The sequence below is a fragment of the Lethenteron reissneri genome, chromosome 31 (genome assembly GCF_015708825.2).
Source record: "Lethenteron reissneri isolate LAM-NWPU_2019-01 chromosome 31, ASM1570882v1, whole genome shotgun sequence".
Taxonomy (NCBI): Eukaryota; Metazoa; Chordata; class Hyperoartia; order Petromyzontiformes; family Petromyzontidae; genus Lethenteron; species Lethenteron reissneri.
The window spans coordinates 6721713-6732200 of record NC_083809.1 but is presented as its reverse complement, the minus strand read 5'-3'; the positions used below and the strand labels follow the sequence as shown (position 1 = coordinate 6732200).

Here is a 10488-nt window from a genome sequence, read left to right as displayed (position 1 = left end):
ACAATTTATTTACCTTTCCTGTACTTTGCACTACCATCGTGGTTTTCGCATTGTTTGTTGTTGTAACGTTCTTATCCCGTGCCCCTACTGGACATCTGTGAAAATGAGCTTCATAGCTCATCGGATTCCTCCAGTATAAATACTCAAGATTCTGAGGTTGAAATGTGAACGAGCTGCCGCATCGCCCTCTTGTGGTTGAGCACACGCGGTGCAGTCTGCTTTGCAAGTGGCATTTCTGAGACGGCAACACTTTCAGAAATCATGCATTTCGATTGGAGGAATCCTATGATCTATGAAGCGCTTGTCACACAGATGTCTTTTAACACGGCCCGCGTGGCCGATCCGATTCCAAAGTGCGGGACTATAAAATTGTATAGCTAAAAATTTGAACGCTACCAAATCAGTCAAAGATTACCCTATATTTATATCTGATCTTGCACATTATTACAGATTTTCATTTGACAATACTGGAAAAGAATTTGCCACTACACGTATTGGCTTTAGTGTCAACCACCACATTTCAGTCTTACCAAAACCACACATTATCTGGTTCACCGATGGAAATAATAGGTTTGTTGAGCACAGGCATTTGAAGCAAGGCTATGCCTACTCTGCCCAATGCGTGAACCCCACCAAACCTTCAAACCATAAAAACCGTTCAACATATATTTTTTTTCCAGTTAGAAATAGACTTGACTACAGTTGTGCAATTTTTTGGTATTCCAGCGCTGAAACAAGATAATTCGAATTTAATTGTCAGTCACAATCATTTAGACGTAATGTACCCAATTTAATGTGTTGCGTCTTCGTTTCTGTGTGCGTGGTCATGCGTTTCAATTTTAGCCCAGGGGTTGGCAACCTGCGGCTCAAGGACCACCATCTTGTATGCACATGCATAGAGGAATTTTTTTAAAAATCGAATTCGAAAAAAATGGCGCTTGTTCTTTTTATTGCCAACGGATATTTTTTAGCCTATGAGCAAGGCCAAATGGGGCCTCCAAATTCTACAAGGTCAATGCCGCTGTTAAATTATTTCAGAACTGTGCCAAGCGGGAGCTGTATCACGGCAGATGGTGGTGCACCGCGCTAGGAATCTGGCAACCGGAGATTTAAGAGCAGTGGCGAGTGGCATCAGCACCAATGCCCCCCCCCCCCGTCTCCTTCACCAACCCACACGGACGTATGCAGAACTTATTTTGCACCATACGTAGCCAACCGTGCTAAATTGGAGGTGTGGGGGGGGGGGGGGAAGAAAAATAAACTAAACACAAAAAGCAGTTCTAAAAGAAGATTTCAACCTACATTTACAAGTGCATATAGCTCCAGTGGCTATATGGGAAGAGCATTCCAGACGGCCGCGGAAGCGCATCTGAAAGCACGCGATGCGGTGACCGTCTTTGTTTGGATGGCTACACGAGGGAAGCGAATAAAGTAGTCGCTACGCCCCTTGACCGATACGGTGTGCAGGCCTTCATTCGGCAGTGGACTGACAAAGGGCCTTGTTTGTGTTTTTGACAATAAAAAAAGTAAAAATCACATTCATTTCTTACTTCCAAGTTTGTTTAATTGGGTGTAATTAAGAATACATGTTCACCATGAATAAAGATACCACATATCAAACACCGATGATTACCATAGCCTTAACGCCAATGATATAATTGTTTAGCCATTTAACATGCAAGAGAGGCTAATATAGCTACAGTATACAACTAATACAGTATAACAGATTCGTGTATATTTAACATAAACAGTAAATATTTATCAAAATATTTTTGGGATAGGTTGAGATTCACTATCTTTGACAAGTGAGACTTGGTCAAATTTAGTGAAAGGAACCGTAGTTTTTTTTTAAGTTGTGACATTCAAATGCAGGATTTTAACATGAGCATACATTTTAAAACTAACATTAGCAATTACCAACAAGACCTACCACTCAACATAACTGGGTTACAAAGATCTTGCTTGTAAACGGTGATAATTATAATTCATTTTATAAGCTATTAGTAGGTTAAAAAGTATACACTTAACCGATGTTCTAAAAATAAGCATGCTATGGTCAAGTCCACTTAAAAACGGACGTCAATTTTCGGTATTTTCAGCGGAGAACAGTGAAGAGTGCAGACTGAGGCTGTTATTTGATGATGTCCATCATCTTGTAAAACTCAAATTTGAGAGACAATTTCCCAATGCGTGCGCTAACTTTCTTGTAGGTCACAAATGTTTGTTTTAAACTTCTCTACATCTTGTTCGAGTAATTATTCTCGTGGTATTTAGGATTCTCGATATGCCCATTAGCGCTCCTAAAACTTTACTAAACCAATGTAAGTTGTGAAATCATGACCAGTCTGACAATTACACTTGCTTCTTTTTCCACCCACGAAATCTTTCAAGGGGAGCCAACAATGGAGGCGATGAGTCGACGTTTGGCTGCAGCCACTTCCTCAGCAAGACGCTCGGCTTCGGCTTTAAGATATTTATTCCTTGCTGCAAGTGTGGTCAAGAGTCCCTCCTTTTCCTTTCCCGTATCCTTCTGTCGCTTCCTGCTACGCACCACCCGCTTTCCGCCTCCTCCTCCTCTTTCTTCTCGACCTCCTGTAGAACTTTCCTCACTCGTGCCAGCTTTCACCACCTCATCCCGCTCCAGGCGGGATGGACTGGCGTTGGGGACGATCGCATCGCGTGACAAAAAATCGGCGTTTCCCACAAACGCGGTTTCACCACCGCCATCGCCACTCGCCGCCGCTGGTGGATTGCTACCATTGGCTTCCCCAACATCTTCTGCCAATTCCACACCTTCTGTCGCTTGCTCGTCACCATTTAACATTCCACCATGGCTCTCAGAATTTATTGGCCTCGTAGGTTGTGCATCGATGATGCCCGCACCCTGGGAAGATATGTCCTCAAAGACAAAATCACTCAACGCATGGTTGGATCCACCACCACCAGTGAAATCGGTTTCAAACTCATACAGAGCATCCCAAAATGAAGACATCTCGTTGGTTAAAGGCAACATATCAATGCCACTCTCAAGCCTCATGGCACTTCCGTCTTCAGAAAAATGTGTCCCCACCTGCACTGAACTTTCTGATCTAAAGTTTATGGCGTCACTTGCAGACGGACGAGGCCCACTGTTGTACGCGTCACAAATGTCCAAGATGTCATCGGTGATGCGGTTACTGTTCAGGTCGCCATCCTCCATCAAAAAAAAAATAAACAAGCATTTTGTTAATCTGTGCACTTTAATAGCCAGCGACTGCAATGTTCAAATACACAGCGATTTGAACGTGAATTGAGATATATTAACAAGCCTGTTATTGAAATTAATAATGCACAATACTTTGCATTACACTTTGCCCATGTTAAAAATACATTTAAAATTAGCAGTGGCCAGTCATCCAGCTGAACAGACCCATTACTGGCAAATTTAACTGCACTTCAGAATCAGAATATTAATACTCGAGGAATCCGTTGAGCCATACAGCTCTTTTTAACAGATGGTGTAAGAAAAGAGGGTGTTCCTTGTAGTGACGGCCAAGATACTGTCAGAATACCATGCCAGTCTAAACGTGAAGTGGACACAGACCAACTTATTCCTCAGTCTTGTGGTTTACATACCCTATACCCTTCACAGAAGTGCGTGATTTGACACCTCCATGGGATATTTATTTTGCTTTACAAAAAACTAACATTCCATACCAGAGGTGAACGGTCACAAGTTCTTTATATATAGCATCAGTTGCCAAGCACAGGTCGAAAGATTCAAGCGGCGGGCAATAAACAACGCTATTAAAGTTGTATCGGCAACACGTTTCTCCCAATTGAGCAATTTTGTGCAAGGAAATAGGCAGAAATAAGTATTTTGACCTGCCGTATGGTTATTGAACGTAGTATGGACGAGATGAAACGGTCTGGCAGTACTGTCAGTCACTAGACCAATAATACTGGTAGGAACCTCCTTGTTCCACCAGCCCACAGGGGATTATTGTGTCCGTCTGTCCTGCATACAAAAATGGGAGAGGTGGGGCTGGGTGGAGGGGGGAGGGTGGAGAGGGGCTGGGTGGGGAGGGGCTGGTCACCCCGTGGTGCCCTTATAAAACTCAACGTTTAACCTACTCACGCGGGCTTGTGTTCGCCTACAGTCGGGCATATTTGCGGAATACACCACGCCGCCGTTGACCCTGGCCATTGACCGAGCAACCCAACGTTCCTACCAGCTCCCTCCGCAGGAATGTGTTAAATGCAGGGCCCTACCTACTACTCGACTCACCTTCATGTTGCAGTTGTGGTCAGAGTCGCCGTAGAGTGATGCGACTCGCCCACTCGCACGCCGTTGATTCGAGTGCCAAACTGGGGCGGCCGAGACCTCCCCAGGTTTGTCACTGGGATCGTGTGCGGGTCCCTGGGGCCCCAGCGGGTCAGCCCAGTGCTCGTCCCACAAGCTCCCGCACGTGCCAGTGCTCTGGAACCACTCGTGGGTGGGCATGTTTGCGCCGAAAAGGCTGCGTGTCGCGTCGTAGCCGAACTCAGCCTGCATTGCGCTTGGTAGTTCGGGAATGACAATGCGTTTGATTGATGCGCCACGGTCTCTTCTGGTGGGGAAAGGGGGCGGGGACGACAAAACACGCACACAAATTCAGTGGGATATTACAGCATTCAGTTTTTAAATACCCAAATACAGAAAGGCCATCTTGTTTTCCCCGAGCAAAGATTACAGATGATCACCAATGCGCTGGCACTTTCCTTTTCATTATTTTCCATTTAAACATTTAAAGCACTCCGGCAATGTATGCTTGCAGAACTTCTTTCGCACCGTACGTAGCCAACCGTGCTCATCGGAGGTGCGGCTCAAGGACAAACTAAACGTTATTCCCCTGCACCTGATGCACGTGGCCATTGACGTGACGTGACAATCGTGGCCGGGAATCGAGCTCAGGTTGTAGGGGAAATTAGCAGAGCGCTAACCACCCTGACCAGTAATATAACATCAGATTGCAGTGGGTTACAATGCTTGAGGGTCGAATAAACGGTTTTAAATCTGGTTTTACATTAACGGTTTGAGTGAATTATTAATTAAGTTCACCGTGTAGCCATCTGTGGGCAGATACAATAAAAACCCTATCAAGGGATTGTCAAGCGTTTTAAAAACGAGGCCAAGAGATCGAAACGTCATGGGTTTTTTGCTTATATCATTTTCAATTTATGATTTTATATTTATTATTTAAATGTTATTATTTTAATAAAAAATTTAGTTTTCCATTTACATGACTTTACCAAACACAATGGATCAACAATTCTTAAGGAAATCAACTCGTGTGTTTTTACACGCTGTGCATTGCATTCGATGTGGGTTTCAATGCGTGTTCACGTTTTGCAACACCACACATTTAATGGATCCTCCGAGGCGGTTTCAACTTGTAGCAAGTCGCGTGGCTTATACAACACGAGTGACCAGTGTCAGCTGTTTTGGCCGCGCCTTCTGCCTCTCCCAACTTCCCCATTGCCAAGTGACGGCAGCGTGACTCTGCGAAATTACCCCGCACAACACGAAGAGCCAGGGGAAGCCTGTGGCTTGTCGTGAGCCCCCCCCCCCCCCCCATGGAGGACGAGGGGGGGGGGGCATCTTCTTTAAAAAGCCCACCACAGTCAGCGGGTAACGAAATATTCATATATTTCGTAAGTCACTGGGCGCTCGTGACAAATATGTCACCGTAAAGGCAGCAACACCCTCCCCACCATACACGCTCTCCGCTACTTCCTGACGTAATTATCTTGGCTCGACCCCATCTCAGTGTTTGAACCGGCATCCTGTGCCTAAGGCAGGGGTGGGGAACGTCCGGCCCGTGGGCCGTAGAAGGCCCCGCGAAATCATTTGGTGTGGCCCTGCCGAGGCAACCGCAGGCAGGACTCGAAAATCAATAAATCTAGGAGCAAACCTGGAAAAGCAGTTGCGAGTAGCAACATCATCATCAACACCAGCTAACATCACACGCCTCGCCAAAGAGAAGCAGTTCAAGCGTTCACATTAGGGGCGAGTTAATTAAATGTTTGACTAAAATATAACGGGATAATTTTTAAGTTGATAATTTTGTATGGCCTGCGAATGATGTTATATTAATATCCAAATGGCCCTTGGCAGAAAAAAGGTTCCCCACCCCTGGCCTAAGGGGACAGGCCACAGATTCAAATATTCGCTAATTATTGCCCATACCTGTCAACTCTTTACCAGTGCCCTAGCTTATTACAGACCAATTCAGATCTTATTGGTCACCCCCGTGCCCGTTATAAATCTCAACGTCCATCCTACAAAGCTCCATCACACGGAATAAACACACACAAATAAGACAAAAAAAGTGTTTTTCCCGCATTTAAAGGGCTGTATGTCACATGGACTTGAGAACCTAAATTTACCTGGATTGACAGGTACATACACACTCATCCTATTCCTCCACGTACAATTTCTACACTACCCCATTCCCAATCATCAGTCATTACGAGCAGTGGTCTACCTACTGCTGGATGAAGGCCTCCCTAAAGCCACCTTCCATCTCTTATGGTTCCTGCAGTGGAAGGATCCATCGCCTGTACACGCCGGGATTTATTTAGAACTGCTTGTGTTTAGTTTGTTGCTGTGATGTTCTGACACCGTGACAATAACTGGACATCAGTGGGGGAGGGCAAAGAACTTGATAGATAATAGGATTCCTCCTGCAGTATAAATGCACATTTAGATTAAGCGAAAAGTATTTGGAGAATATTAAAATAGTCTGATTAAAGGAAAGTATTTGGAGAATAAATAATGAAATATATCCCGTGCAATACATTTGATGCACAGATAACTTTGCACATAGAAATAATATAAAACATTAGCTCTCTCGCTACATTTCTTTCTGCCTCTGCAGTCCGACCGCTGTATTTGTTCACCTGAGAACGATTGCTTGTGTTGCGATCGAAACGTCGTGATCTGTTAGTTAATTTTATATCTACGTTACTTTCCTGCAGTCACGAAAGCTTCAAATCAAGATAAGTATATCGACCATATCTGATATAGATAATACACGACAAGCTGCCACGGAATCAGTAAATTGTAGAGGTAATTAAAACATTATATAATCTTTCAACTAGTTATTATGAGGATGACATAAACGGTCTGTTTACCAGTTAAATATCCATTCATTTCAATAGCTGAAATTCTACCAATGTATGTAAAACCAATTAAAATAATTACATCCATATATAATCACAGTACTACTAAAATCCTTACAAAAATAACAAAAAAAAACATTGCATCCGAATGGAAAGACATTCGGACTGCCAATATGCCAAAGGAGACGCATTTAGAATGTGCTGCAAAACACCAAACGCGATTGGAGAGGGTTATGCAACTTGACCTACATACAGAACCCCACTTTCATTTAAGCCCAAATGAAGAAACCCTGCCCCTGTCACCCCTTTAAAATACAACTGCCTCCCATCAAACCATCATCTGTGTACACACATCCACTATGGACAGAATGACAGCAATCATCACACCAAAACATGGACATAACCAACAGTATATGCATCAACGCATACAGTTCATGCGTTGTTAAAATTAATCACTCACAATAATTAAGACATTAAGCAAACTGGCCTTGACAGCAGCGAATTACAACTGAAATGCACACAACCACCATCGATAACAGCCATCACACAACACCACAAACACCTGGGCCCCGAACCACATAACAACAACAGTGCCCTTACGCATCAACAGTTTACACACAGCGTTAACTCACCGCTCGAATCGAGTACTCTCTCGTGTCCTGGCGATCGCGAATAAAACATCTGCGACGGGCTGTATAGCAGTACATGGTACAGCGAGCGAGGGCTGTGTTGTCCGAAGACGTGGGATGTTAGCAGTAGCTGGGAAACAACAGTGGCGGCAGCAGTAGCAGCAGCCCTACGGTACCCACACACACAAGGGGAGGGTCACTCCGACTGCGCAACCGTAACCGCCCGTGCCCCTCCTTTATATAGAAGCCGGTGGGCGGTGACGTCACCTCGTCACGCGCCACGGGGAAATTCCCCCACGCAGCCCCTCCCCTCCTGCTAAACCACGCCCACCCCTCGCCCATCTCCCGTCCAACCCCTCCCCCACGCAGCCCCTCCCCTCCCGCCCAACTGCCCTCGCCCCTCCCACTTACCCCTCCCAACTACCCCCCCCCCTACGCTCCCCTCCCGCCCAACTACCAATGCTCTCAACCCCCACGTGCCCCTCCCCTGTCTGCCCAACCGCACCCCCCACAAGCCCCTCCCCCCCCCCCATGCGCCCCTCCCCGACCAACCACCCTCGCCCCTCCCCTACACCCCCCAAAGCCCCCCCCCCTCCTCAATTTACTTCCACAACGTCACGTGACCCCCGTGCGCATGCGCGTGGAGTGTCTCGGGTCCATCACGCGCTTTAAAGGCCACGTGGCAGCCTTGACGCAATCCGGCGTCGCCATTGCGCGGCGCCGTCTCGATTTCGATTCTGCCAGGCGTGTCGTTGTTGCGGTTGTAATCGAAGTATTTACAACGGTTCGAACGCGCTGTGTACACTAAACTCTGCTTTTATGATATTAATATTATAGCGAGGCAGCTGAGAGGTGAACCCGGAACAAATAACAAAGGTGTTCCGCAACAATTTCTGGTTTTCTTATTTAATTTGTTCCGGAATCGATTCAACGATTCCGGTCAATCAATTTTAATGGAATCGGAATCTATTGAGGAGGATGATCTCATCGCGATGCAACCGCGCGCGTGACCGGGGCACGTGGTCAGGATTGGGGTGGGGGGGGGTTATCCAGGGTAGGGCCATTGCTTTGTTAACGTTGAGTCCAATGTCAAAAAAAGTCATAGGCTGTAACATAACCTGCTCGAGAAAATCTGAAGCAATTCTCATCTCCGTTGGCCATTCGTGGAAATTCCACATTCCTATGGCAGGGTCAGTTATTACACAACACAACCATTTCTGACCCCACAGAGTGCTCCACTTAATTGGCCATTCGTGGAAATTCCCCATTCCTATGGCAGGGTCAGTTATTATACAACAACCATTTCTGACCCCACAGACTGCTCCACTTAATTGGCCATTCGTGGAAATTCCACATTCCTATGGCAGGGCCAGTTATTCCATAATACAACCATTGCTGTTTACACAATGTGCTCACCTTCGTTGGCCAGTCATAGAAATTCCACATTCGTATGACATGACCAGCGATTCCTTAATACAATCACAACCTTTGTCTTTCCACTGCTATATGAACGCCTCCACGCTGTGTCCGTCGGTCGTGGGGGTTGTTTGACCGCACGACACGGGGAATGGAGTTGGTGAAGATTCCTAGGATGGGTTCTGAAAACATTCACCATTGACGGTAGCCCTGGCCGTGAATCGACCTCAGGTGGCTGAGTGCTCAGCTCAATGACGACGATACACAAAGTGGTACCGATTTTATAACCCCCCTCCCTTGGCTGAGCTGAGACCGTGGAACTTTCTAGAATGTAGGTTATAAAAGTGGAATGTAGGGCAAGGGTCTCGGTGTTCTGATTGGTTGGGGTTCACCACAAGGGCAGATGTTGTGTAATGCGTTTCAAGCCACGCGTGTTAAACAAATGTTTAATTTTCAGGGGTTTCTCTTCAAGAAATGGGTATCGACCCAGAACTTGATTTTTTTTTTCTAAGATTGTAAATCTCTTTTTGTCAACGGTGCTTTTCGAGCCCATTCATAAAACCAACGCTAAGGTTGTGGGTTCAATCCCAGGGTGTAATCTTATTCAGCTAATAATTTCACTCAGGGTCAATAAATGAGTGTCACTTTGTAAACCCAGCCATCGTGCGATTGATAGACTGGCCCCTGCGAAGGAAATGTTGAATTTTCATCACTGACCCAGGACCACCGGTGGAGGTTCGTGCTTTTTCACGTTCATTTCAACACGGAAGAAACGCTTTCAATTGAGAGCAAGAGGGCTAGGTAATTGCAGGTTTGAAGCATGTGGAAAGACGATACCTTCAAATCCAAAACACCATTTCATGATGACATTGACAACGTTGATTTTTAAGTACTGTAGTCTGGAACGCCTTTCCCCCCAGAAATTCCTGCTGTGGACCCCCTGCCCCTGTACAAGTCCAGACTCGAGACCATGCCTGGGGTCGGCAAACCAGAGCCGCGTGCAGCTCTTTAAGGACCGCTTCGTGAGACGTTATTTATTGAGGACCACCATTGCCTCGTATTCAACACGTGCATTGCGGCTCTTGAAATATTGAGGGTTGATTTGAAGCTTTCGTGACTTGTAGGAATCCATACTCTTTGGTTCTTTCGGTAAAGTCACGTAGTTAGAAATAACATAAAACAAATCACGACGTTTCGATTGCAACACAAGCAATCATCATTAGGTGGGAAAACCACGGCAAGAAAAAAAAAATTTGGTTTCTTTTTTTAACGAATTCGAAAACAATGTTCTACTTGTTAT

The 10488-nt window shown here is 45.6% G+C and overlaps 1 protein-coding gene across 1 annotated transcript; it reads right to left on the bottom strand.

Moving 5' to 3' along the window:
* Positions 1 to 1538: 1538 nt before the first annotated feature.
* Positions 1539 to 7995, bottom strand: LOC133349724 (uncharacterized). The gene is made up of 3 exons (XM_061563418.1): positions 7776 to 7995; positions 4268 to 4589; positions 1539 to 3193 (listed from the first exon to the last, which is right to left on the bottom strand). The coding sequence occupies exons 2-3, from the start codon at positions 4532 to 4534 to the stop codon at positions 2387 to 2389; spliced, it is 1074 nt and encodes a 357-aa protein (XP_061419402.1). The 5' UTR covers positions 4535 to 4589; positions 7776 to 7995; the 3' UTR covers positions 1539 to 2386.
* Positions 7996 to 10488: the final 2493 nt, after the last annotated feature.

Excerpts from the sequence above, each read along its gene's own strand:
- LOC133349724 (XM_061563418.1), bottom strand. The coding sequence starts at position 4,534 with ATGCAGGCTGAGTTCGGCTACGACGCGACACGCAGCCTTTTCGGCGCA. Across the intron at positions 3,194-4,267 it reads ACCACAACTGCAACATGAAG|GATGGCGACCTGAACAGTAA; the intron begins GTGAGTCGAGTA and ends TTTTTGATGGAG.